Genomic DNA, 27,461 nt, shown 5'->3' with positions numbered 1-27,461 from the left:
CGCCTTTAATCCCAGCACTTGGGAGGCAGAGGCAGGCAGATCTCTGAGTTCGAGGCCAGCCTGGACTACAGAGCAAGTTCCAGGACAACCAAGGCTACACAGAGAAACTCTGACTTGAAAGACAAACAAAAATTTGCTTTGAGGCTGGAGCGATGACTCAGTGGTTAAGACGACTGCTCGTCCAGAGGACCCAAGTTTGATCCCAGCACCTCAAGGCAGCTCGCAGCTTTAACCCCAGTTCTCCAGGGAGGTCTGATGCTCTCTTCAGGCATCAAGTGTCAGCATATCATCCATCGTCGTTCCCTCCCACTGCCCCCTCACCCCCCAGAATGGGAGACAGAGAGGAGGGGAGAGGGGAGGGAGAGGGAGACAGAATATGAATACATAGGCTAGGGCCAACAAGACGGCTCAGTAGGTAAAGGTGTTTACTTTAAGCCTGATAAACTGAGTTTGATCCATGGAACCCATGTGGTGGAAGGAGAGACTGGATCACCCCAAGTTGGCCCCTGACCACCACACATGAATCATGAAATGCACACACACAATGCAGTAAAGGCAAGTTTAAAAGACATTATAGCTCAAAGTTAGAAATAACAAACATTTATTGAGAAATGGAAAGTAACAAGCCCCTCCATCCTGCTCTTTTTCTCTCCTGAACAAGACAAAGAAGTGATGCAAGGGAGTGGGGACTCATGAGGGCTGACCCACCTTTTCTGTTTCCCAAGATGACAGTCTGAAATGCAGGAGGCACAAACACCACACTCCCCAAAGTACCACATAGCTAGGAGGCTGAGATTCACTCAAAACTAAGTCCAAAGCACACCTGGCTCACAAAGAGCAGGGAACCAGGAAAGCTTCGGCCATCCCTACTCTACACAAAGCAAAAGGCATGCCAACTGTTCCCAGTGGCAGAGAAGTCAGGCCCTCGTGTCTAGGGCTGTTCTCTTGGGCTAGGAAGGGTGAAACATGGAGGAATGTCTTCCAGTTGCTGAGAAAAAAAATGTAGCTTGTACCCATTTAGAAGGGTTTCAGAGAAGCAAGTTTCTTTAAGTAGGAGAATGGAGCACCCAGATGCCATTGCTTGATTGCTTGGCTGGGCAACCTCAGAGCTGAAGGACTGATTTTGATTCAAACTAGAGCCTTCTAACTGGGCAGACCTAACTCAGGGAAAATATGAATTAATTGAAGTTCTCTTACTGGCCTAGCCTTGACGGTGTCGAGGTGCCTTAGCTTCCTTTACAGCACACACTACTGATAGGCCCGCCCTTGGAATCTCTGTTCCCATCATCAGGGGACTGCTGACTGACCAGCTCTGGACTGCTGCTGCTTGACTCTCAGCAGCTGCCCCACGGGTGAGCAGAGCCCCACAGTTCTACACTAACAGGCTAAGAGCATGCTGTAGAAAACAGCCCCCAGCTTGCCTGGTAGACCAACTCCACTGAAGACCACTCGTCGCAGTGTGGATCACTTACACTAGCAGAGACAACGCCCTGGTGACAGCTGCACTTTGTGCAACCCTCATCGCTGTTCTGTAGATAGCCGAAGCCAGAGAAGCAGAGCCAGAGCCAGCCAACAGCTCTCATCCAAAGCCCCCTGTGCTGCAGCAGCCTGGGATGGAGCCTGGAGAAAAGACCAAGTAACCTGGAGCTGTCACCTGCATCAAACCAGGCTGTGATGTTACGCTGGCATGTGAGACCAAAGAGGGCTAATGGCACAGGTCCCTTCCTCACTCCCATCTGAAAGCTGAGAGAGCTGGGCACATGACCTCTGGGATGCTGGCTTCTGGACTACCCTGCCCCTGTCATAGAACCCTGCACAGTAGCAGTCAGGTCTGGAAATGACAAGAGGCCAGTGACCTAATGCAGGCCCTAAGCTTGACCTAGTGCCCACCAAAGGGCAAGAGGTCCCTTTCGTCCCATTTTGTTTGAAAACTTGAACAGAACAAGAAAACTGAAAAAAACAAAAACAGCAGTCTTTCCAATAGCCCCTGTATCCTGTGTCCCATGGGGCCACAAGAAAGCCACCCAGGGAAACAGTGCACCATTTCTAGGGAAGAAATCAACTTGGGGCCAAGGGTAGGGGAGGCACACCGACAAACACATCCTACCTTGGTGATAGTGGAGGAAAGAGGAAACACTACAGAAATATAACCTTACACAGAGGGCAAAGTGTAGAACAACAGAGAAAGGTGGGTTCCGTCCGGTGAGGAAGCTCTCCCTGGTGCCTTTCCTTGCTCAGGGGGCTTCAGTCCAACGGCCCATTGGTCTCAAGCTTTGCCTTAGGAAACAGAGCCACCCTCTGCCCTGTTTCTGGCTGCCTCGCTCCCCTCCTCAAAGTTTGATTTTGAATTCTGTGGGCTGTGTGGTCATAGAGGCCCCCGACGACTTGAAGAGCGCTCTGAGAATGGTGTCAGGGTCCACTTCAGCAGGAGGGTTGGAAGAGGAGGCAGGGTTTCCCCGCCGAGGCGGCTCACTCTCCTTTTTCACTGAGGGGCTGTCACTTAACCGCCTGTGAGAGCAGAGAACAAAATCCCTGTCAGTTTCCCCTTAGGTGGTGCTAGGTCCCGGTGAGCATCTGACGGGAGCTAGGAGTGGAGCACGATGCTCCCCACACCCCATCTACCTTCACCTGGGAGGAAACTGCCATTTTTTTCTTATTTACTGCGAAACAAAACACCTAGCTGCAGGTTGCTGAGTGCTCAAGTTTCCTATCTGGAAACACTGCATGTTCTTCTGGGTGGTCACACATGGCGACATATTACGCAAATCTTTCAAAGTCTAGCCTAAGTCAACCACATTGATCCTGGTTATCCCAATGATTTCCTAACGTATCAGGTCATAAAAACCTTCAATATTTTTATTTTTTTAATTTTAAATTATGGGGGCTAGAGAAATGGCTCAGCAGTTAAGAGCATTGGCTGCTCTTCCAGAGGTCCTAAGTTCAATTCCCAGCAACCACATGGTGGCTCACAACCATCTATATGTGATCTGATGCCCTCTTCTGGCCTGCAGGTGTACACGTAGATAGAGCACTCATACACATCAAATAAATACTTCTTTAATTTTAAACTATGTGTATGTGGGCATATGTGAACAGGTGCTCACAGATGGTTTCAGCTGCCCAACATGGATGCTTAGGTCTCCTGCAAGAATAGTATGCATTCCTTTTTTTTTTTTTTTTTTTTTTTGGTTTTTCAAGACAGGGTTTCTCTGTGTAGTCCTGGCTGTCCTGGACTTGCTTTGTAGACCAGGCTGGCCTTGAACTCACAGCAATCCGCCTGCCTCTGCCTCCCAAGTGCTAGGATTAAAGGTGTGCACCACTACGCCCAGCTTAGTAGTATGCACTCTTTATAACTGAACTGTCTCTCTAGCCCCTTTCTAAAACATTTCTTTTTTTTGTTTGTTTGTTTGTTTTTTGTTTTTCGAGACAGGGTTTCTCTGTATAGCCTTGGCTGTCCTGGACTCACTTTGTAGACCAGGCTGGCCTTGAACTCACAATGATCCGCCTGCCTCTGCCTCCCGAGTGCTGGGATTAAAGGCGTGCGCCACCACTGCCCGGCTTCTAAAACATTTCTAAAGCACAACTTACTCCTGGGTCAGTTTTATTGACTGGTCCAATCAGCATCTATTACCCAGGTTCAAATCCTGCCTTTGCATGTCCAACTCCATTCTAGCCTGCCTGGCACAATCCCACCCACCCTGGCATTCTCACCTTCCTCCTTTCAAGAAAAATGCTATCCTGTCAGCCTCAATAATCTATGCACCTGAGGCTCCAGAAAGTCCTCAACAGCGAGCCAGGCACATGTGCCCAGATGTGGTCCAGCACCACTTTAACACAGTCAATTGCAGGGAAGTGCAGTTACTTTCCACTAGGAAGATGGCGGTCATACAAAGGGGATGTGAGAGTTGCTCTCCACTTCCTGCAGAGATGCTGGACACTGTCATATTAGTCCACTGTAATCAAACCCTGGGGACAGTTTGAGACAAACCACTTGGTTCTAATTCAAGCATCCTGACTGACCACTGAGGATCAGAATAGAAGAGGTGACTGTGCAAAGTAAACCAGCAGGGAATTTGTCCCAGCCTGTCCCCTTGGCACTTACAGCAGGATGGGTTGGTCTGAGGTGATGACATTCCCATTCATGTGAAGGTTGCACTTCATGGGTTGCCCTGGAAACCAAAAAAAGAAAAGGCTCCATCAAGAGACTTGTTCCTCATCAGAGGGCAAGGATAACTGACTCCATGACCAAGGGTCAGATTCTACCACTGAAGCCAGGCATCGTGGCACGGCTGGGAAATCTAAGTGTTGGCAGGCTCAGACAGGAGTCCAAGCTGACAGCCAGCCTGGATACCTAGTGTGGCAGGCGCAGAAGCTACCTAGCACTGGAGGTCTGGGGCTGCAGCTACCTGGCCATTTTCTGAATGTGTATCCTACAGAGCTGTGAAGTCTGATCTACACCTTGGACTACACCAAGTCTTTCACCCATTAGACCCTACACTCTAGGCTTGGAAGGCACTGAGTGTCTCTCCCCACCTCCATGCTTGAACTTAGTAACCCTGTCATCTGTGTAAAGCACATAGTCACTGAGGACGGCACACTATGTGACGAGAACAGGCCTAGTTAGTAAATCCTTGTCTAAGCCAAACCAATGTCAGTGCTGCTCTGAACACCCCAAATACATTTCTTTTCTGTAAAAAGAATATAGCCTCAAGTATTTTATCACAGCTACAGAAAAAACACTGACATGTAGACACTAAGGAAACATGGGACTGGCGGATCCTTAGTAATGAGGCCAGGAAACAAAAAGGCCAGCACTTTGCTTCACAGTGGAGATGAGGACTGTGGGGCAGGAAGGAGCTGCACAGCGAGAAGCCACTCTAACAAGTTTGTTAGGCACAAAGTAAATGTGTAGCTACGACCTTGTGTGAAAGGCTTGTTATACGAGGCCTGCCTTGTCCATCAAGGATCAAGTGCTAGGAGGCTGTACTCCACTGTGAGACATGCCGTGCAAAGGGACCAGACGCTGCAGGAGAGCATTCTGTGCCCAAGTCAAGTCACCATTAACCTGAAACTAGTTCTGATCAATTACAATGTGAACCCTTGAGCAATCACAAGTAAAATGACTCAAAAATACACACTGAACTCTTTCAAGAAATCAAAAATCTGATTATTAGCAGTGCCTGTGGAGATGACTGAATCCGCTCAAAGGAAGGAGAGGGTGCAACTGGACTGAACCCACTGCCAACCACAGGCCCAGCCACCACGCTGTGCTCTGCTTTACAGTGCCTGGCAGGGTTAGGCCCTTCCTTTCTTCAAAGTAAAGGTTCCTAGCACCTTAAATGAAAGAGGAGGTTATCAGTGCCTTTTTTTTTTTTTTTTGCAGGACCAGTATTCACTCTAAGTCCCTGGCACATTTTGGTAAATCTGCACTGCCTGGAGCTGCCTCAGCATTATCACATCTGCCTTAAAGATACAATAAGATGTACCCAGATGTGGCAGAGGCAGGCAGATCTCTGTGAGTTCAAGGCCAGCAGACAACACTCTGCCAAGTGAGAGAAAATAAGTAATTGTTCACCCTTTACTTCCTGAAAGACCTGACCTAAGAATTACATGAAGAACTCTGTGCATGGCGTAAGGATAGGCATGTGTTCTTGTGGAGCCAGAGGTCAACATCAGCACCTCACTCTACTGCGCTTCACCTTCCGAGCCATTCCCAAGCCTTGTGATTATATGAAGAACCTTTACAACGCAGGATTTTTGTTTGGTTTGGTTTGGTTTGGTTTTTCGAGACAGGATTTCTCTGTGTAGCCCTAGCTGTCCTGAACTGGCTTTGTAGATCAGGCTAGCCTCTGCCTCCCAAATACTGGGATGAAAGGTGTATACCACCACAGCTCAGCTTTTTTTTTTTTTTAATAATCCAGTTGGGCAGTGGTGGTACACACCTTTAATCCCAGCACTTTAGAGGCAGAGGCAGGCAGATCTGAGTTTGAGGCCAGCCTGGTCTACAGAAAGAGGCAGGGCCACACAGAGAAACTCTGTCTCAAAAATCAAAAACAAACAAACTCAGCTACAGCCTGTGAAAGACTGAATAGACATTTCTCTAGAAGACACGCATATGGGCGATACGCTCGGATCAATACCATTAGCCACCAGGGAAATGCAAATCAGAGCACCAAGGCCACCTTTCTTATTCTCTGCCTCCCCTGATCTGGTGCAGGGCCCTGATCCTCAGCAGGCTCTCAGCGCACACACAATGAGCCAGTGGAAAGCAGCCTGGCTCAGAGCTCCTCTCAGCCATTTAGCTGAGCTATAAAAAGGACGACCTCACCCAGAAGCCAACACATAGCCAAGACCCCCGGCCGCTGAGAAAGCTGGGTCCTAGCAAGCCCACAGGTGAAGAGAGAGGCTGTGGCATCTGGCTTTGTCAGCAAGATCCTTTAAGAGACTCATCCATGGAGATGCACTACTCAGAGTGAATATCACTGCCCCTTCCTGTTACCCAGAAGGCCCTAGGGATGAGTTCCCTAAGGTCTTTGTACCGATCTCAGAGAATGGCTTACTCCACAAGCCCACTGCTTTCAGACAGAGAGGGGCGTGGCGGCAGGTCCCCTCTAACTTACCGTCCAGGCATCGGTTATTGTATTTCTTATAAGCAGTGATGGCATCGTCCTTCTTCACAAACACAACCTCTGCTACCCCAGGATGGACCAGCCGAGCTCGCTTGAGGGCTCCACACACACAGAAAAGCTCCTGCAAGTGAGCACAAGTGAGGTCGGGAGGGAACTCCTGACTCCCTGCTAGTAACTCTCCCCAAGGACCGCACTGCAGCCTCATGCCCAGGACTTCAGGGCAGGGCCTTCGCTGCTGCAGCTCTTCCTTTCTTGGCTTGCAATACCTGTGACCCCCCACAAAGTCATGTCCCTACCCCCAAGTTCTCCCTGTGCAATCATGGACCTTCACAGCACTCCTTGTCAGAGCAGGGCCCGAGCTTATCAAATGACTCTCAGAGAGCACTGTGATAGAGCCACAGGACAGGTGCAGAAGCTCATTAAAAACAGCTGCTAATGTGTCCCAGGGAGGGAGACTGTTGGAACTATGCGTGCTGGTGTTCTACTCAGCCCGGGGTGGGCGACAGTCACGGGGTGCCTGACGGAGGGGCTCCCAGGACACTTTGAGCACTAGGTCAGTAGAGCCCTAGTAAATTAGGCACAGACGGACAGTGGGTGCTGTCTTCTGCTGGCTGAGTGATTACTACTCTTAGGCTGTGTGCTCCCCTAGCTCCTTTCCTGCCACAGCCTTTGCGATGCTTAGCACTGACTACAATATAAGTGTGAGCTACATACCATCTTCAACTAAAACCTTTTTTTTTTTTTTTTTTTTTTTTGCTTTTTGCTTTTCGAGACAGGATTTTTCTGTGTAGCCTTGGCTGTCCTGGACTCACTCGGTAGACCAGGCTGGCCTCAAACTCACATCAATCCGCCTGCCTCTCTCTGCCTTCTGAGTGCTGGGATTTAAAGGCGCGCACCACAACTGCCTGGCCAAAAAAAAATTTCTTAAAGATTTATTTATTTATGTATATGAGTGCTCTATTAGCATGTAAACCAGTAGGACATCAGATCATATTACAGTGAACTACTACGCAGTTGCTGGGAATTGACTCAGGACTTCTGGAAGAGAACTTAGTGCTCTTAACCGCTGAGCCATTTCTCCAGGCCCAAAAATCATTTTTAAAGGAGTGCTTTGTACATGCTGTCTTCATTTTCTAACGGCCTCATCTTAGTGACAAGGGAGGCAGAGGCCAGAGAGGGAATATCATGTGAGGATGTATGAGGGAGGCAAATCAGAACTTAAGCCACTGCTGCCACTCACTCTGCTTCTGCCACTCACTTCTATAATGTTCTGAGAACAAGGCTAATGACAAGGTCTCTAAAATGATTTCATGAGCCAGGTGTGGTGGCGCACGCCTTTAATCCCAACACGCAGGAGGCAGAGGCAGGTGGATCACTATGAGTTCGAGGCCAGCCTGGTCTACAAAGAGAGTCCAGGACAGCCAAGATAACATAGAGATCCTGTCTCTAGATAGATAGATAGACAGGCAGGCAGGCAGGCAGGCAGGCAGGCAGGCAGACAGGCAGACAGACAGACAGACAGACAGAGGGCTGGAGAGATGGCTAGGAGGTTAAGAGTACTGGCTGCTCTTCCAGAGGTTGGGAGTTCAATTCCCAGAAATCACATGGTGGCTCACAGCCATCTATAATGTGCTCTGATGCCCTCTTCTGGCCTGCAGGTGTACATGCAGGCAGAACACTGTATACATAATAACAAATAAATAAATCTTGAAAAAAAAAAAAAGATTTCACTATGCACACCTGGCTGTCCTAGAACTCACTACTAGACAAGGCTGGGTTTAAACTTAAAGAGCCAGCAACAAAGAGCTGCTGAACCTAAGATGTGGCTGCAGGGAAAAGCTGGAGTCTCCAGTTGTAGTCATCACCATAGGACAGTCCAAAGGGTACTTGAGTCTCTAAATGAATAGCTCCGCTGAGTGCCTACTATCCCTGCTGAGTGAAAAGGAAGCACTGGCTGCTTCCAGGCTCACACTTATCAGGCATCTTAGCTATGTTCACTCTTATGAAGGCAACCTACAGAGGTCACCCACCACACCTGCCAAACCATCCTGCTCCTTCAGACAGCAACCCTGCACAACGACAATGCCCCCACAAGTTTACATTTGAATGCTTGGTCCCCAGTTGGTGGAACTGTTTGGGAAGGTTTAGGAGATGTGGCCTTGTTGGAGGAGGTGTCACTGGCTTTGAGGTTTCAAAGAATTCTCTGCCTCCCACTTGTGGACCAAGATGTGAGCTATCAGCTGTTCCCACTGCCATGGGAACATGGCTCTCATCATCTGAAACCCTAAGCCCCTTTTAAATGCTTTCTTTTCTAAGTTGCCTGGTCATGGTGTTTTGTTACAGCAAAGTAAGACAGGTATGAAAGGCAACCTCCTAGTCCTGTCATGAAAGACACTCCACGATGCAGGCAGGCTGGGGGGAAGCTGTCTAGAGGCTGTGCAGAAGAAAGCAAACAGAGCTGCACCAATGCTGTGCTCTCAACAGCTGCCTCCGCTGCTCTTTCCTCCTAAAGATCACTTTTGCCACCCCAAGACACAGCCCATGTGAGGCCCTTGGCTGGTGTCTGAAAACTGGGCCTCCCAGTTTTGTAGCCGATGGAGCAGCTCACCAACACCAAACCGTACAAGTATGATTTATAGTGAACACCTACTTTGCTTCTGCACAGTATAGAACTTTGGTACATGCTAAGCACATGTGAGCACCGGCTCCAAGAAAGCCTTCGGCACTGAGTCTTTAATAGGCCCCCGGTGTCAAGTGCTCTCCTAGCTTGTTGGGAGAATAAGTAGATCCTGTGTCACCCTGCTGGGAGTGACACCTATTAGCCTGACCCCACCCATTGGTGATTTAGCCCTGGATCTATGGGTGGTAAAAAACAAACAAACAAACAACTCACCCTGAGCATAACCATCCTTTAAATTCCAGCAAATCACTAGTTGGCATGGTTCTAGAGACACATACCACAGAAGCAGGCTGTGACTTAAAGGTCAGACAGCCCATGACGGTACTTACAACAATGTCTTCCTCTGTGACACGAGGGTGCAGGTTATTCACAGTCATCTTGGTGCCTTCCAAGGGGCTGAGCACAGGCTGTCACAGAGACAAGAATGTGAGGAGGAGTCAAAAGGCAGCATGCACGCACACAAAACTCACTCCAGACAACTGCCTAGAAAGGCAGGAAACCCCATTCAGAGTGCATCTACCACACTGGGTCTCCTGGCCTGTGGAAAGCAGGAGACTGTGCAGGCCCTTCAGCCCAAGCCTCTGCATGGACCGCTGCCCATACTTCCGGACCCAGCCAGCTCAATGGCATGGGCTTAAGTTTCTGAGAGGCATAGATGCCATCTCCTTGTGGCTCTCAATAGGTCTCTTCTGGGACCCCCATGCCACGTCACTCACTACCTAGTGTGATCTCTCTGCAATGGTCCTTCCTTACTGGCCAGCAAGCTGACTGAGAACACGGGTTTGTTTATTCATTGCAGAGAGGATTGGTAACATCTACTTCACAGGGTATTCTTAGGACACACAGCACAGTGACACCCAACACAGGCTGACACTTAGCTGGGATGATAGCGTTCACCTTACCTCAGAAGGTGGCAGCTCTTTGGGAGGCTCCTCTTTGTTCACCAGTGTCCGAGACATGTTGGTCAATGCTTTGGTTCGAACAGAGGAGGGGAGAACAGGAGCGGTGTAGGCATCATTCTGAACCACTTTTGTGAGAGGAAGAGCCTTGGATACAGACAGCTTAGAGCTGCTCAGTCCAGTCTGAACAAATAGGAAGGAAGGAGTCTGAGAAGCCAGAGACACAAACCACTGTCTGAAGGGCTAACAATGAGCTAACACAAGATCCCCAAAGCCTCTCAGTCCAAGCCCAAGCGCGGGGCTGGCTGGCTGCCAGTACCGGTAATGGACAGTCGGGAAGAGTAAAAGCGAGAAAAGCACAGAGCCATGCACTGACCAGAACCCTTGCTGGGAGGCACATAGAAGGCACTTCCCACAGAGCTGGTGCTTAGCAAGAGGATTCCATACAGACTTGACCAAGAAACTCACTTAAGAGCCACAGGCTCAGCCAGGTGTGGTGGTGCACACCTGTAACCCCAGTACTTGAGGAGGCAGAGGCAAGCGGATCTCTGTGAGTCGAGGCCAGTCTGGTCTACAAAATGAGTCCAGGACAGCTAAGGCTACACAGAGAGACCCTGTCTTGAAAGGGGGGGGGGGGGGAGAAGAGGAGAGAAGGGGCTTGAGAAAAGGCGGGGGGCGGGGGGGAGAGCCATAGGCTCACTCACACTGTTCAAACTTTCAGAAAACCCTGGAATTTACAGGTCAAACTCATTCCTAGATAAGCTTCCACTACAACAGAATGGCTGGGCATAAGAACTGTCTTCTTAGCCAGGCGCGGTGGCACATGCCTGTGATCCTAGCACTCTAGGAGGCAGATGCAGAAGCAGGTGGATCTCTGTGAGTTCAAGGCCAACCTGGTCTACAAAGCAAGTCCAGGACAGCCAGAGTTACACAGAGAAATCCTATGGGGGGGGGTGTGTGGAAAAGAACTGTCTTTTATTTTTTAATAATTAGTTTTTATTTTCTGTGCATTGGCGTTTTGTTTGCACGTGTATCTATCAGATCCCTTGGACCTGGAGTTACGGACAGTTGTGAGCTGCCATATGGATGCTGGGAATTGAACCCTGATCTTCTGGAAGAAAAGCCAGTGCTCTTAGCCTCTGAGCCATTTCCCATGCCCTAAGAACTCTCTTAGGAAGGCACAGAATTCCTAGCTTTTGGGCTCTGATCTGGCAATGCAGAGGCACCATGCATAGCTATAGCCTGCACAGCTCCCAGACTAGAGAACAGGCTGCAGAAAGCTAGGATGTACAGCCCATCAGAATCAGCCCCTCCCAAACAGAGGATGTGGTCTCCTGGAAACAGAAACTCAGTCTCATGTCTAGAAGATGCCTGAACTAAAGCAGCAGGTGGCTGGCTGACTTTAAGGCTTGCTGTCACTGAACAGGAAGAAAGGAGGGATGCCACAGAGGGTATGGGGAAGGGTCAGCTCACCAGGCTTCTCTAAGTCTGCCTGAAGCATCCTCCCCATGCCAGACTCCACACTCTCAAGCCATTTTCTCTGTCTCAAGAGTCTGAGAAATGACTTGGGAGCCATGCTGACTCAGCTCAACAACTCCACTGACTACTCATAAGCCGGGTAATGAGGAAGAGGTTCATCCCCCTCTCTGTGCTGCTTCCTTATCATAGAAACAAACCCATGTCTCTGAAGATGAACAGGAACCTCACATGAATGAATGCAAGCACTGCTTTTCCAAGTGGAATTAGCCATGGACTAAACCAGCAAATAGGCAGGCCGGCCCACATGGTCCAATTACTGGAAAGGCCTCTTCCCTTTGAAAATAAATGAGCTGGCAACATTCAGCTTTACAACCACTGTAAGAAGTTAACTAGTGCCCAGGAGATTGCTTCACATTTGGGATCATGGCCAAAGCTGTGTCTCTGCAGCAGGACCCTCAGGTTCCCAGACACTGCTCTCTCATTTCTCTGCATGATGTGTGACCCTCTGGTCACCAGATGCAGCCCACCTTTCCGGACTTCTGCTTACAGTGTTCCCAGGCTCATACTGCTTACAGGGACCCAGGCTCTACTGCTATAGTAGCAGAGCATGGACTAAAACACAATTCCCTTCAAGGGTCTCAAACCCAACCCTGGGAACTGCAGCTCTTCACTGTCCTGCTGTAGAACCTTGAGCAAATCATGGATACTCCAGTGTCCAATGACAAGATCAAGGAACTGGCTAGTTATAGTTCTAAAAAGCTCATAGCCCAAATCAATGAGAGGCCTGATTCTCTACAACCTCATCCATCCATTTGATCTAACGCGCAGAGTGGCAAGGAAAGGAAAAATTGTCATACCATGTGGTGGGCCAAGTTGCCCGTGGCTGCAAACTTCATCTGTTTAGTAGGAACAGGTGTTGTAATGTCATCATCTTCATCTAGGTCGTATAAGTTCTGAGAATAAAGAAACAGTAGCTAGCCAGGCATGGTGGTGCACACCTTTGATCCCAGCACTCGGGAGGCAGAAGCAGGTGGATCTCTGTGAGTTCAAGGCCACCCTGATCTACAAAGCGAGTGAGTCCAGGACAGCTAAGGTTACACAGAGAAACTCTGTCTTGAAGGAAGGAAGGAAGGAAGGAAGGAAGGAAGGAAGGGAGGGAGAAAGGAAGAGAGAAAGGAAGAGAGGAAGGAAGAAAGGAAGGAAGGAAGGAAGGAAGGAAGGAAGGAAGGAAGGAAGGAAGGAAAAGAAACAGTAGCTGGGGCTGAGATGTTGCTCAGCAACGCCCAGCACCACAGAATAAGCATGTCGATCACTGGGTAAACGCTAACATGGCACTCAGCCTTCAACACACCTCTGAACCAGAGCAGAGAAGCGGCTGCTGGAATGACCAGGACTAAGGAAGGAGGTGGACACACGAGCGCAGGACCGGGGCCTGAGGAGACGTGGGCTCACGTCCTCACAAGGGGACTCCCACCCACAGAACCCAGTAAAAACTGCTAAAAAGTACTCCTACTTATAGGTGCTCCCAAATTCCTTTTTGGTAGAAACATCCATGTAACCCAGCTGGCCTAAAACTCAACCCGCCTGTCCCCAGCCTCCCAGGTATTTAATACATGGCCAGAAATACCTTGTCATAGGTAGCCAATGCATATCCAGAATCTCTACAACGTATTGTATTCAGTTAGTGATAGTCTGAGAAAGGACTTCACTGTGAAACAACAAAGTAAACTGACACTACTTACACAAGCCTAGATGGTGAGATGGTTGAGGCCACTACATAGCTAGTCCAGTATATGCTCTGTAGGCAGTCTACCTGAGCACAGTGTCACTATGGAGTACACGACTATATATCGTTTGGCTTAGAAAATCATCCCAGTCTGGTCTGTAACCTAAACCCTACAAAGAGTTTTACCCCAAAGATGTCCACAGCAGAGTACTTCTAGTAGGGAAAATGTCAAATCAGCAGATTATCCAGTTTTTACAGATGTTTTTACAAACTTGAAATTAATTATTTAAAAAAAAAAAGAATGTTACAAAATTGGGTGAGAACATAACCTTAATGCCAGGCAGGTAATTAAAAAGTAGCAATAGCAAATGAAAAACCAGGAAGCAGGGCTGGAGCAGAGCCTCAGTGGTCCAGTACCTGTCTAGCACCATAGGGCCCTGAGCTCCACTCCCAGTGCCTGGAGAGACGGCTCAGGCTCAGCGGGCAAGAGCACTTACTTGCTGCCCTCAGTTCCCAGCACCCACATGAAGGGTGCAGCTCTTCCAGGGACCTTCTTCTGACCTCCACAGCAACAGGCATGCGTGCAGTACACAAACATACATACATACATACACACACACACACACACACACACACACACGCAAACTAACACTGATACACATTTTAAACACAAAAAGCCTGGAAAGGAGCCACAGCAGAATAACAATGGTGCCTAGCTTGCTGAACAGGCACATGAAGCTGTTTTTCTACATTAGACACATGTAATGTTTATAATAGCAAACAATTTAATTTTCTTCTACTGTCCTTTATACCTCTCCTCTCTCCTCTCTCAAGAAAAAATCTCTTCTCCGAGGCTGAGGTGTCGCTGTGTAGATGGTAAAATGCAAGAGCTCTGGTCCCATCTGCAGCACAACACACCACCAAGGTGCAGGCAGGAGTAGCCGACCACACTGTCTACGTGAGACTCTGTTTCAAAAAAGAGTTTCTTTTTGGAGACAAGGTCTCCCTAGTAGCTGAAGCTAGCCTAGACTTTGTGACCCTCCTGCCTCTGATATACCAGGCCTAGATCAAGAAGTTTCTTTCTGGGCTGGAGAGATGGCTCAGAGGTTAAGAGCACTGACTGCTCTTCCAGAGGTCCTGAGTTCAATTCCCAGCAACCACATGGTGCCTCACAACCATCTATAATGTGATCTGATGCTCCCTTCTGGGCTACAGATGTACACACAGGCAGAGCACTGTATAATGGTAAGTAAATAAATCTTTAAAAGAAGAATTTTCTTTCTTTTTTTAACACAAGGTCTCTTTCTGTAGCCCAGTTGTTCTGAACTTACTATATAGGCCCTGCCGGCCTCAGATTCACGAGCTCTGGCCCAACCTCACAGAACTGAGATTAAAGGTGTGAACCCTCATGTCTCCAAAGGGGCTGCCACCGCCTTTTCACTCTGTAGACCAGGCTGGCCTCGAACTCACAGCAATCCACCTGCCTCTGCCTCCCATGTGCTGGGAATAAAGGCCTGTGCCACCATGGCCAGCACAAGTTTATTCTTAAAACTCACAAACTTCAAAGTGAAAAGTTCCTTCTAACACTCTGAAATAGGAGCCCTAGGCCAGTGCTCAATCGATCTACCCAAGCAGACCTCATGAACACACGCATGCACACTCACTCTACCTGTTTAGCCTGGTGGTTATTGACAACATTGATCCTCATTCCAGCAGGATGGGCATGAAGTGGCACCATGGCCTTTTGCTGTGGAACCTAGAAACATCCGGTGGTCACAATCCATCCCAGAGGGCTTATGTGCATTCCGAGTAGGTCAATGAACTTGAAATAGGCTAGCACGTACAAGCATTAGCAAAGGTCATACAATAATGCATGTGAAGGGCTTAATGAACTTGCCTCAGTCAACAATTGGTGCTTCTATCCCAAATTAAACACAGTTTCCTTTCCTTCTAGAGTGGTGGCTGTGTGGAGTGGCCAGGATACTACTGGACAAGCAGTCACTTCCTGGGCTCCTATCCTGGTCCTTGCACTGATTGGCTGAGTGAGTAATGTCAGATACACTATTTCACACTTCTTACAGATCCTTTCTTATAAAACTGAAATTTTAATTTAATTAATAATTCTAAATTTTGAGTGAGGAACAAATAAGATAGAACTTGTATGTACCTGCCCAGCACGTGCACAGCATGAGCACAGCATGCTTTGTGTCCTCCTGTTTTTTTCTCTACTTCTGTTTCACTTTGGAAAGTCAGTTCATTCTGGTGAGCCTCTCTGAAAGACAATGCCCTGTGCTCCACAAGACTGTCTTAATGTGCTTTATGCCTTTTTGTAAGCCAGAAAGTGCTGGACCAACACTGGGAACAACTGCATTTTTGCCATTCCCCACTTCTTCCAGCATGCTTCTCGCTTTCTTCCCAGGCTTCTGGAAATGCAGGATAGGAACCACAACCTACCTGGATAGTTTTGGTGAGTTTCAGAGCAGGGGTCACAGTCCCAATGGGTGGGCTTGTGAAGGTGGCAGGGGATCTCCTCTTCAAGCTGATCTTCTCCCGGGCATCAGCCACCTGGCGGGGCTTCTGGGGCACAGTGCTCTGCTGCTTTCGTGAATTCAGCATCTCTCTGGCATCCTGTACTTTTCCTTTAATCCGAAACCGGGCATCTTTCTGCAGAAGCTTCTCCCGAGCGTCTTTGACTCCCAGCTTGAGGCGAGCATCTGAGAGGCCGATCTTCTGCCGAGCATCAAATCTCTGCTGGAAGGTAGCTGTGCGCGCTGGCTGGCTGAGAAGACTATGCTGGATCCCAACTCGAGAGCGGACGCCTCCAACTCCTGGTCTGGCACTGAGCCTGCAAACATAAACCGCAGCAGTCAGTGGGTCTGGGGATCAACAGCAGCCATGGAGGAGAGCTGGGGACACCTAGCATTGTCCTAGAATTTCCAGACCCCTGCTTGCTCCCAAATACACAGAAACGTACATACTTCTTTCTTGTCTTTGGCTTCTAACTTTGCCTCAGAAACAAAATTATGGAGACCCCATCACCAGTTAAAACCATCTGCTCCCTGACCATGCTTTCAGGCACTCCTTTATGTACCCTGGGGTATCTATCATTATGCCTGCTCTCCCTGTGGAAGGCAGACCTGGTAAAGCTGCCTCCTTTTTGTCTGTTTTCAAGACAGGGTATCTCTGTGTAGCCTTGGCTGTCCTGGACTCACTTGCAGACCAGGCTGGCCTCAAACTCACACATATCAGCCTGCCTCTGCCTCCCAAGTGCTGCAATCAAAGACATGAGCCACCACTCCCGGCTTGTAAATCTGCCTCTTAAAACAAATGGTGCCTCTCTCCTGGCAGACACCTCTTACTAGAACTAAGAGAGCCAATGTGTAGGTGTCAGCACTCAGAAGACTAATAATAGAATGAAAATTCTTTTTTTAATTATATGCAAAGCAGGCTTTGAGTTGGCATACCCTAACACCTACCCCATCTACAAACTGCTGGAGCACATGAAGGGCTGGTCCGACAGAGCTAAAGCTGCAGGACTTCCCGTGACAGGGCAACAGCAGGCTATCAGAGACAGGGCCCCAGTGAAGAGCCAGGATTGACAGTGTAGAAAAGCCTAGGCCTTGAACCAGACCAATGACTCTCTGCAATGAACATTTGCAACTAAAGCTGTTTGGGCAAAAGGATATCCTGTGTGACATACATTTCCACAGTGAGATTCTTTCTTTCTTTCTATCTATCCATTCATCGTGGGTTTTGTTGTCGTTTTGTTTTTCAAGACAGAGTTTCAGCCAGGCGTGGTGGCGCACGCCTTTAATCCCAGCACTTGGGAGGCAGAGGCAGGCGGATTGCTGTGAGTTCAAGGCCAGCCTCGTCTACAAAGTGAGCCCAGGACAACCGAGGCTACACAGAGAAACCCTGTCTTGAAAAAAAAAAAAAAACAAGACACGGTTTCTCTGTATTTTGCTTTTTTGAGACAGGGCTTCTCTGTATAGCCCTGGCTGTTCTAGAAATCACTCTGTAGACCAGGCTGGCCTCAAACTCAGAGATCAGCCTGCCTCTGCCTCCCAAGTACTGGGATTAAAGGTGTGCACCACCTACCTTTTTATTGTCTGTCTGTCTGTCTGTCTGTTTTTGTCTTGAAGGAGGAGTTGCAAGGATGGAGGGTGGATATGGTGGGGTGGGGAGAGTAGTGGGATTGGGGTGCATGATATAAAAATCACCCCCCCAAAAAAATCAATAAAAAGTTGTTTTAAATGGATGAAAATTCAATGAGCAAAGTGGCTAGATTTATAATACACTTGCACGGCATGATATCCACAGGCCCAGGTAGTTCCCTTGGAGGAAACACAGCACTGGAGTAAGCTGCATGCTAGCCTCACTACAGAAGAAAGATGCATCGGAAAATAAGACCTGCCAAAGTCCACTGCTCCTGTGCGTGGCTGTGTAGGCCTGACCAGAAAGACCTCTTTATCTGTAGTGCAGGTAAATTACTCCTCACGTCTCACAAGACAGGGGAATGGATGCTCTGCCTGGAGGATCTTAGAGTCTACATCTATATCCTAAATGCTTCAAACAACAGAGGCAAATAGCAATTGCTCTGCCCTCTGCCTCCTAAAGTGACCTATGAAGAGGATACTGTGAACAGGGGGACCTGTACCAAAGATGTCCGCCTGACTGGTATAGACCTGTATGACATTTCAATAAGCCTTGTCCTTTATCCTGGCTTTCAATTCTTCCTCTTAACAAAAGCTAATTCCAAGGTCACACCCTAACCACCCACTCCTCCATTAAAGGAGGCTGCCATCTGCTCTGTCACCAAACTTACAGTTTGGGATATTTATTCAGACTACCCAAGTGATGTCTTTGAAAACTTTGCTATGCTGGGCGGTGGCCTTTAATCCCAGCACTAGGGAAGCAGAGGCAGAGGCGGAGGCAAGTGGTTCGCTATGAGGTCGAGGCCAGCCTGATCTACAAAGTGAGTGCAGGACAGCCAAGGCTACACAGAGAAACCCTGTTTCGAAAAACAAAAACAAAACAAAAAAAGGAGAAAACTTCGCTAGACAATCCTATAAAAAATGACAAGAGTTCTATTTCTCTTTTAAACTACCAATTAGATGCTGAATGTAGCAGACTTCCAGGTGCTTGTTCCTTATGCAGGAGTCTGATGTAATAAATTGCTAATTAGTTATCTTTCTACAAAACTCAGGTCTACGGTCTGGACAGTTGTGCAATTGCATTCAACCTTAGTAACCAAAATCTATCCCTTAATGTTCCCCCACAAGGTTATACAGTTATTACCGCCTGACCCTTTCTGGATCTAGCCATTTGTCGAGTTTTATTGTGGTCCCTTGGATGGGACCTGAGGGACTCTAACTGTTGCCCTTGCTTCACTGTCCCTTTCGTCAGCTCAGAGAAATCCACAGCCTAAGCCTCTGAAACCAGCTTGGGTGACCCTGACGGAGACTGCCGTTCAATTCATCACTCTTTCTGCTACTCAGAGCAGACGGACCGAAGCCTTTCCACACCAGCTCACCTGTCTTACCAGCTCTCAAACACTTAAAGAGACATTTCAGATCAGCTTAACTTGTTTGGCTGCTGCAGGAGCGCATGACTAGCTCTGACTCCTGCTAAGGATGGCACCTGTGCCCTCCTCTAAAAATGGCGCTGCTTCCACACCAACAAAGCCTAACTGTTTTTATATGGGGCCCAAGACACAGGGACAAAACTTCACCCACAGCCTCTTCCAATGTGTGTATGGGTTTTAGTTCCCTCCACTCTGCCTCCTCCCCATCACTTCTTTCATCTTTATTATCCTCATAGTCACCATTTTTTACCCTGCTTTTTAAAGTGTTTTACCCTCTGAACTTCCCCTACATCCATACAAAATGTTCATGTAAGCCCTGTTCAGTTGGCATCTCTGGCTGCCCTTCCCTCCCCCACATGGTCCAGTAAAGCCCACTCCTATCTCCAACCCTGCCTCCTCGAAGGAAAGCTTCCACATTCCTAGCACTCCGGATGACCGCCCCAACCCGTCACCTGGGGCCACCGGCTCTCCAAGCCCAGCAGCTGGCAGACATGTCATCTTCCTTCACCTGCCATCCTTAAAAACCCCACCAAGTCGAGGTGCTCCAGAGGCTGCTGAGCCTCATTCCCCAAATAAACCTGCCCTTTTTACACTTTTAATCTGGCTTCCATTGGCTTGTTTCTTCAGCAGAGATAACCCATCAAGCCCTCCTTCCCAATGACAAGTGATGGGGCTCCAACAGGTACAACAAAGCCAGCTAACCAGTCAAATGAAGGAAGACGTCACCTTGATACAACAAAACACAGTACCCTACACAGAGGACTAGACTTAGTGACTGCCAAAAGGGAGGGCATCTGTGCTTCCTAAGAGAAGAATGCTGTTTTTATGCAAACCAATCAGGCCTAGTAGAGAAAATGCTAAACAACTTTAGAAAGAATCCAACACTGAGCTGGGCATAGCAGCACAGGCCCATAATCCCAGCACTCTGGAGGCAGAGGCAGGCGGATCTCTGTGAGTTCGAGGCCAGCCTGGTCTACAAAGTCCAGGACAGTCAAGGCTACACAGAGAAACTCTGTCTTGAAAAACCAAAAAAGGAAGAGAGAGAGAGACAGACAGACAGACAGACAGAGGAAGAGAGAAAGGGGTAAGGGGTAGGTACAACTCCTACTCCTTCTTTTTACTCTTCCAAATTGGGTAATAGTCTCAGGTCACGAGGGGGTGGCTCAGGCTATACGGAGCACTAGCCCCAGCCAGAAAGAACAGTTTAGCCCCAGTCTGCTCCACTTGCACAAACCACATGCCCAGTATAAAAAACTACCCGACCTGCTCTCAGTCAAACACAAGAAATAGCTTTAACTTGCTGGTAGCTACCCATGTATGTGTGCGCATGTATAGACCTGTCCGCTGCCCCTTTAAATGCATTCAACTTCCACCCCTGAGGAAGGCTGTAGCCCACACTGTTCCAATGAAGCGGCCTCAGCCAGGTGAGACTAAGTCTGTCTGCGTCCCTACCTCAGTTTTCTGAAACAACCTAACAAAGGGAAATGTGTGACACTCTAGACCCCATAACATCAATGCTGCTTTTTGAGAAGTTATGTTATCCATCAGTCAGATAAACAACAAAACATCAGTCAGGAACGGGGCAGGGGCTGGAGAGAGGCTCAGTACCGAAGAGCACTTGGCGCTCTTGCAGAGAGCACCAGAGCTTGATTCCCAGTACCCACACTTGGCAACTCACAAGGGGATCTGATGCCTTCCTCTGACCCTTCAAAGGCACCAGGCATGCATGTACGAGCAGGCAAATAATCAAAAACAAAGTGTGTAGCTCTGCCTGAACTGGAACTTGTCATGTAGACCAGGCTGGCCTCAAACTCAAGAGATCACCATAACCCTGCTTCCTAGTGCTGGGACTAAGTGTGGAATACTACACTGGTTAGGTAAATCTTTAAAACAAAACAAACCAGTAAGTCCTACACCACAAACTTGTAAGTAGGGCTACAATAATATTCAGGAAGATTACCCCAATCCTAGGCACTACAGGTGAAGAACAGATCTGAATGTCCCTCAATCTATTAAAACACCAACAAACAGCCACTATTAACAGCTTCAAAGTACAGGTGACAGAGACACTCTACTGCTGCTCAGGGTGAGAATGCACATGAAGAACACCTGACAAAAGTGCTCAGCTGGTCACAATAAGTCACCAAGATAACCTGGACCGACACTTTAATCTACAACAATGTCTCACTTGGTGACAGGATTATACTGAAAAACACAGGATAGTAATGAAAAGGGCTCAGCACTGCCATGTCACATAACCCTAGGGGCCACCTCTACTCATGCCACTTGTCACTGGTACACCTCGGGTGCATTTGTGGAGGGGAGGATCTGGCAGTCAGGGATGTGGACACTGTTCCTGCTGGGAGCAGCTACTTTGCAATTTGATGCATTCATTGCCCGGTTATGTGCATTCTTTCAACTCCTTTTGAGGACCTCTGTGTTCCAGCTTTCTATAATCACATCTCCTCTTCCTGCATGAAAAGACAGCTATTCATCCCAGCGGGCAGCAGCACTGGTTACAAGGCAGGCATTAGTCATCAGGAATTCTTCAAATAAACACTCCCGCTAGGGCAGGCCTCTAAAACAGAGTCAATCATGTTACCCACCCCAGAACTGCCTAAGGCTCTGCAACAAAGCCCTCCCCAATGGGTGGTCTCCAGTCTCACCCCATCTCTGTGCCTGTAGCCTCACATCCCATTGTAGGGACTACTGAGTTTCCTGAATACACTCACACAGTTTTCTTGGGAAGGTGAAGGAGGGTAGCTTTGAGCAAGACTCTGACCTGCCCCACCTTGGACAAGATCAGTAGTGAAACTTCGCAACGGGTTTCTTTCTTTCTTTTTTTAGATTGATTATGTATACAGCATTCTGTCTGCACACCAGAAGAGGGCACCAGGTCTCATTATAGATGGTTGTGAGGCACTATGTGGTTGCTGGGAATTGAACTCATGACCTTTGGAAGGGCAGTCAGTGCTCTTAACCTCTGAACTATCTGCAAAGGCTTTCAAGTCCCCCAGCACTCCTTGAGATCCTGGGAAAGGATGCTGCAGGCCAATGAGAGGGCAGGTACCCACTGGACCCTTCTCACTCCTATTCTCCTAGGAGAACTGGCATCCACTGAGGGTGTGTAGGACTAGAGATGCCTTGCCTTCCTGGTTCTGTGGACTACAGAGCCAAGGCCACCTCCAGATGTCTGATACAAAAGAGGACCATGAAGGTAGCTGAGTTATATTTAAAAGAAACAGAACAAAACATTTATTTGTATATGTGAGTGGCTACACATGCACCCCAGCACAAATGCAGAGATCAGAGAACAACTTTCAGGAATCTGTTCTCTCCCTCTACCAAACGGGTCTTGGGATGGAACTAAGGCTTGGCAGGCTTGGTGGCAGGCTCTTTAACTTGCTGATCAATCTTGTTGGCTCTGAGGTGCTTGTTTGAAGATGTATTTTTTTGTGTGCATGTAATGCCCAGAGAGGCCAAGTGAGGGTGTTAGATTCCCGGAGACTACAGTTGCAGTTGTGCACTGCCATGTGGGTGCTGGGCATCAAGCCCAGGTCCACTGGAAGAGCAGCCAGTGCTCTTAACCACTGACCTAGCCCTGAGATCACTTTTATACAGAGAAACAAATACAGTTTATTCCAAATTAGTAACAGAGACAAGACACCAGGGCACACTCCTTTTCTGAAGAATCTTCAGCCCTTCCTCCCCATGCTTTTTGTGTCTGGAGCTACGTCTGCTTCAGCCTGTCTCGGCAGAAGCGTGAGAGCCACACGTAGATGGCCGGCCGCCCGCCCTCCGCGGCTCCAAGCACTCGGGAGATGGGACAGGCAGCTCTCAGCTGACCGACTCTAGCACACTCTAACTGGACCCATCGAGAACTACACCAGTCGAAGGAAAGAGAGGCTGCCTCAACTAACTTAATCAGAGGCTCGACAGCCTAAGGCAGAAGTCAACAGGAGGCACAGCCACACACAGCTGAATGCGCAGCGCACACTCAGCAGAGGGTTCTTCACAACCTAAAATCACTGGTGGCACGTGTGGGCAGGACAGCAGGATCTCCTCAAGAGATGGATGAGTGTCACTCAAAGCACTCTCCTTATTCTACAAATAGGCACTCATCAAAGCATCTTTTCCTGATTAGTGGGGGGAGCGGAAGGGACAGGGAACACCGACCCTTCCGCTCTGGAAGACACGTGTTCCACAAAGGCAGTTGGTGCCGGGCTCTCCAGCCTGGCTACACCACACAAGCTTTGCCTCCCAGGTTGGTCCTGCTCTCAGATTGTTTGCCCTAGATTCTGACTGCACTTGGTGTGCCTTGGGGTCCACAGTCTTGTAATAAGCAGTGAGGAGGGCTTAACCAGCGGGAGAGCTTTAGAAGGCTCTGCCGTTGCCACGCCCACTAAGAAAGTAGCTGCCCCCAGGAGCCACATACTCTAAGTTTCTAAACACAAGGTTCTTCCTGGGATAGCTACATAATACTAAAGCTGAAGTTGTCAGAACAGCAGTTTCTTCTGGGAAGCACTAAGCAATGTGGGAAATGACATTTACTTACTGAAATTGTTCAGAGTCTTCCCAGAACTTGACATGGAGCCTCAGGGACTAGTGTTCGTTGGCTGTGCAAGTGAAATGGGATTTTAGGAAGTCTGAACCCTTGCACTGCCTTCTGGTCTTCCAGAATACTCTTGTTCCAATCCAATCTTCACATAAAAGCAAAATTCTCTGCTAGGCATGGTGGCCTAAGCCTTTCATCTCAATACTTGGGAGGGAGAGGCAGGACGGTCTTTGTAAGCTTGAGGCCAGCCTGGTCTACAGAGCTCCAGGACAGCCAGGGCTACACAGAGAACCTGTCATGTAGGTGTCTGGAAAAAACAGCCCAGCTTTTCAAGAAAATACATGTTAAGCTGGGCATGGTGGCTCACGCCTTTAATCCCAGCACTCAGGAGGCAGAGACAGGTGGATCTCTATGAGTTCGAGGCCAGCCTGGTCTACAAAGTGAGTCTAGGTCAGCCAAGACTACATAGAGAAACCCTGTATGTGTGTATGTGTGTGGGGAAGCATATGTTACTTGGCCACCCCAGATTCCTCACTAATGTGACCCCCTGCCCCAGCACTCATGTAATTGGTTTGGCCTTTTTTTTCATATATATTTATATTATTACACATATGTACTACAAACTACCCATAGCAAGAAGAACCATGACACAATCAGGAATTATATAAATGGTACATTCTTAGTGTTTTGGCTATCTGTATTTGACAGCCTTGAAGAAACCATCTTTTAAAACGATGTACCCCTGGGAGCTGGAGAGGTGGCTGAGAGGTTAAGAGCACTGCTTGCTCTTCCAGAGGTCCTGAGTTCAGTTCCCAGCAACCACATGGTGGCTCACAACCATCTATAACGTGATCTGATGCTCTCTTCTGGCCTGCAGGTGTACATGCAGGCAGAACACTGTATACATAATAAATCAATCTTAAAAAAACAAAACAAACAAACAAACAAAAAAATCAAATCGATGTACCCTTGAGCTTGATCACCAGGACATTTCGGAGGTAGAAGTCTCTCTTGGCTCTCGGCCATTAATAAAAAGACCAGAAACTTTTAAATGGCTTAATGATCGTGGCTGTCAATAACTATGTCCTCAGGACCATTTCACTGTGACCCAGAAGGCAGATGAGCTGGAAGGAGATGACAGGCTGCAACGCTGGCATTAGAGGGGCGTAGGCTTCAGTATGGAAGACGAAAGCGGTCACTAGACAGGCATGGGAAAGCCTTAGCATCCGCTGGGCAGATCGATGTCTGGGAAACAGTGTACCTAACTCTAGCAGGGTGTTCACAAACTCACTAGCCCAGTTACCACTTCCTCACACTCAACGGCAATGCACCCTCTCGCACTGTTTTTCTGTCTCTACCCGAGGCCAATTCCGCCAGCAGTGGCACTCTGTGGCCTTGGGAAAGTCCCCCTACCTTCTCTCAGCCTCCAGCTTCCCGTTCGTGAAAAGGGTGTAAGATAATTAAACAACACCAAAGTGTCTGGAGCACCAGCTACCGAGAGGCTGAGGCGGGAGGATCGATTTGAGTTTAGGAGTTCGAAACCAGCCTGGGCAACACGGAGGAGGCCGGACACAAGCACGGCTGACATCTCAGCACTTGGAAAATGGGTGGAGTATCCAGGCATTTAAGGACTGCCTGGCGAGTCCGAGGCCTGCGCCGGCTATGCTGAGAACCCCCTCCCCGTCTCAAGAAAACAAGTGAACAAAATATATATATATATATATTACAGATATTACAATAAAAGGAACCAGGCACTTGGCATCTGAAAGCTCTTAGCCGGGGTTAGCCACAGTGACATAGGAGAACCGGCAGAATACGACACGTAGAGCTCTGGGCTGGGGTCGGCTCAACTTCCGTCCTCCTCACGCCAAGGGCCCAAAGGCGGGGCAGAGACTGCGCCACCGTGGACCCTGCGACCCAGTCCCCCGGGATGAAGGCCCGGCCCGGCCCTCGGCCTGCCAGCGGCCGCGGCTCCCGGGCTCGGCAGCCAGTGGGCTGGGGAGCCGCTGGGCCCGCGCGGCCCGGCCAATAAGGAGCGCGGCGGACGCAGGGGGCGGGCACAAGCGGATTCTCGCGCCGCGTTCGGGCTGCTCCCTCCTCCGTCCCCGAACCCCGAGAAGAAGCAGCGAGGCCCCACATAGAGGAAAAGGCCGCTCACCGTCCCTTGGTCGTCGTCCCGCGCTTCCGGATGAGCTCGTCCAGCGAGATGTCGGCCATCTTGCGCCACCAAATTAACGGAGAGCGGAGGAGAGGCCGTCAGCAGCGAGCCCGCCCCTTGGCCGGAGCGACGAACAGCTTCCGACACCGCGACGACGGACTCTCGCGATAGCGCAAACGAAACCCGGAACGGAAGGGGGTGGGGCCGCTCCCCGTGAGCCTTTGCGGTTACCTACGTCTAATCTGCATGTGGAGGTCGGAGTGTTGGGGTTCATTTTTCCCTCCTTTTGCAAATGAGGGGGTTAAAGTGATGTAAATCACAAAGCACTAGAAAAACTTTCGAGGGACAAGACTATTAATTGAACAGACGACCTGAAATTCACCGTAGTTGTGAAGAGACAGTAATTCCTTACCCCTGAGGACTGCGGATACAGTCTTCATGCCTTAAACTTATGAGTAAGGAAAATAACGATTCGGGGTGACGCCCGAGTCCTCACTGCTTATGTGAGACGAATTTTTGAGCGGGTAAAGGTTGCCACCTGCGGCGACCCGCCTACTTTGCGGGATGCCTGGGTCTGGTGGCCTGCCCGACCCCGTACAGCACCAACAACAGAACGCTTGTGCATCCTCCTGCGAGCGCCCGCCGCCTGTGTGTGACCCACAGCTGCGGAAGCCGAAAAAGCCCTCTTAAGCACTGAGCCGTCCGCCCAGCTTTAACCCCAGCGGGGGTAGGTTGATCTCTCTGAGTTCGAGGCCAGCCCTGGTCTGCAGACTGAGTTCCGGGACAGCCAGGGATATTCTTTCTTGAAAAAAACAAGTGTGGGCTTATGACTCCATGTTTGCCCAGTACAGTAGCTCTTATCACTAAAAAGTTGGACTTGGAGTCCTCTAGTAGTTTCCATGTTAGATAGTTTTCCACCAAACATCTGTGCGTTCATCCTTAGGTGACTGAATGTTTAAGAAATCTGTGCGCGTAGTTACTAAGTTTTTATGAACTGTTGTGTCCTGTTAATGCATATTGATTGCCCTGGGACTCCAGTATATCTCACCTGTACTGACCAAACCTAAATACAAAATTTTATTATGGAAAAAAAAAAAGAAAAGAAAAACAAAACAAGCTGGGCGTGGTGGCGCACGCCTTTAATCCCAACAGAGGCAGGAGGATTACTGTGAGTTCAAGGCCAGCCTGGTCTACAAAGTGAGTCCAGGACAGCCAAAGCTACACAGAGAAACTCTGTCTCAAAAAAACCAAAAAGAAAAAAAAAGAAAAAGAAAAATATAAGAAAAGCAAAACAAACAAAAATCTGATGCAAGATCTGGACAGATTGCTTGGTGGCTAAGAGCACCTGTTGATAACAGGACCTAAGTTTGGTTTCCAGCACCCACATGGAGGCTCGCAACATATGTAACTCCAGTTCCAGGAGATCTGATGCTCTCTTCTGGCCTCCGCGGGCACTGCATGCATATACATACAATATACTCTTGGGTAAGACGGTCATGCTCCCTTGAAAACTTACATTTTGTGAAAGGAAGGCTATTAATAAGAGATAAGAACCAGTTTCCCATAAGAATATTCACGCGCTTGACTCTCCCAGGCTGCTAGTTTCAACCTGGAGTGCCCTCACTCCCAGGAGAGAGGAAGGGGGGGGGCCGAGACGCCACAGGTTTAAATGGGGAGCTAAGCAGGAGCCAAGAGAGTCCTAGGGTTCAGGACTGCATCAGATCCTGGTCTGGGAAGTAGGATTGAGACTG

The 27,461-nt window shown here is 48.8% G+C and overlaps 1 protein-coding gene and 1 long non-coding RNA gene across 3 annotated transcripts; both read right to left on the bottom strand.

The window, feature by feature from the left end:
* Positions 1-584: 584 nt before the first annotated feature.
* POLDIP3 (DNA polymerase delta interacting protein 3) lies at positions 585-25,874 on the bottom strand. 2 transcript variants are annotated; one of them, XM_084748391.1, is made up of 9 exons: positions 25,711-25,874; positions 15,868-16,258; positions 15,083-15,169; positions 12,545-12,640; positions 10,212-10,391; positions 9,639-9,716; positions 6,621-6,750; positions 4,103-4,169; positions 585-2,508 (listed from the first exon to the last, which is right to left on the bottom strand). In XM_084748391.1, exons 1-9 carry the CDS (start codon positions 25,767-25,769, stop codon positions 2,331-2,333), a joined length of 1,266 nt encoding a protein of 421 aa, XP_084604517.1. In that variant the 5' UTR covers positions 25,770-25,874; the 3' UTR covers positions 585-2,330. The 2 variants fall into 2 exon arrangements, with proteins under 2 accessions (XP_084604517.1, XP_084604518.1); XM_084748392.1 differs by lacking the exon at positions 15,083-15,169 and having other exon boundaries at positions 25,711-25,872.
* LOC311578555 lies at positions 22,728-25,358 on the bottom strand. Its single transcript, XR_014772891.1, has 2 exons — positions 24,966-25,358; positions 22,728-24,676 (listed from the first exon to the last, which is right to left on the bottom strand). It is a non-coding gene; the product is annotated as an uncharacterized lncRNA (long non-coding RNA).
* Positions 25,875-27,461: the final 1,587 nt, after the last annotated feature.

This window comes from Acomys minous, assembly GCF_964271855.1.
Source record: "Acomys minous genome assembly, chromosome: 12".
Taxonomy (NCBI): Eukaryota; Metazoa; Chordata; class Mammalia; order Rodentia; family Muridae; genus Acomys; species Acomys minous.
This window is presented reverse-complemented; position numbering and strand designations above follow the sequence as displayed.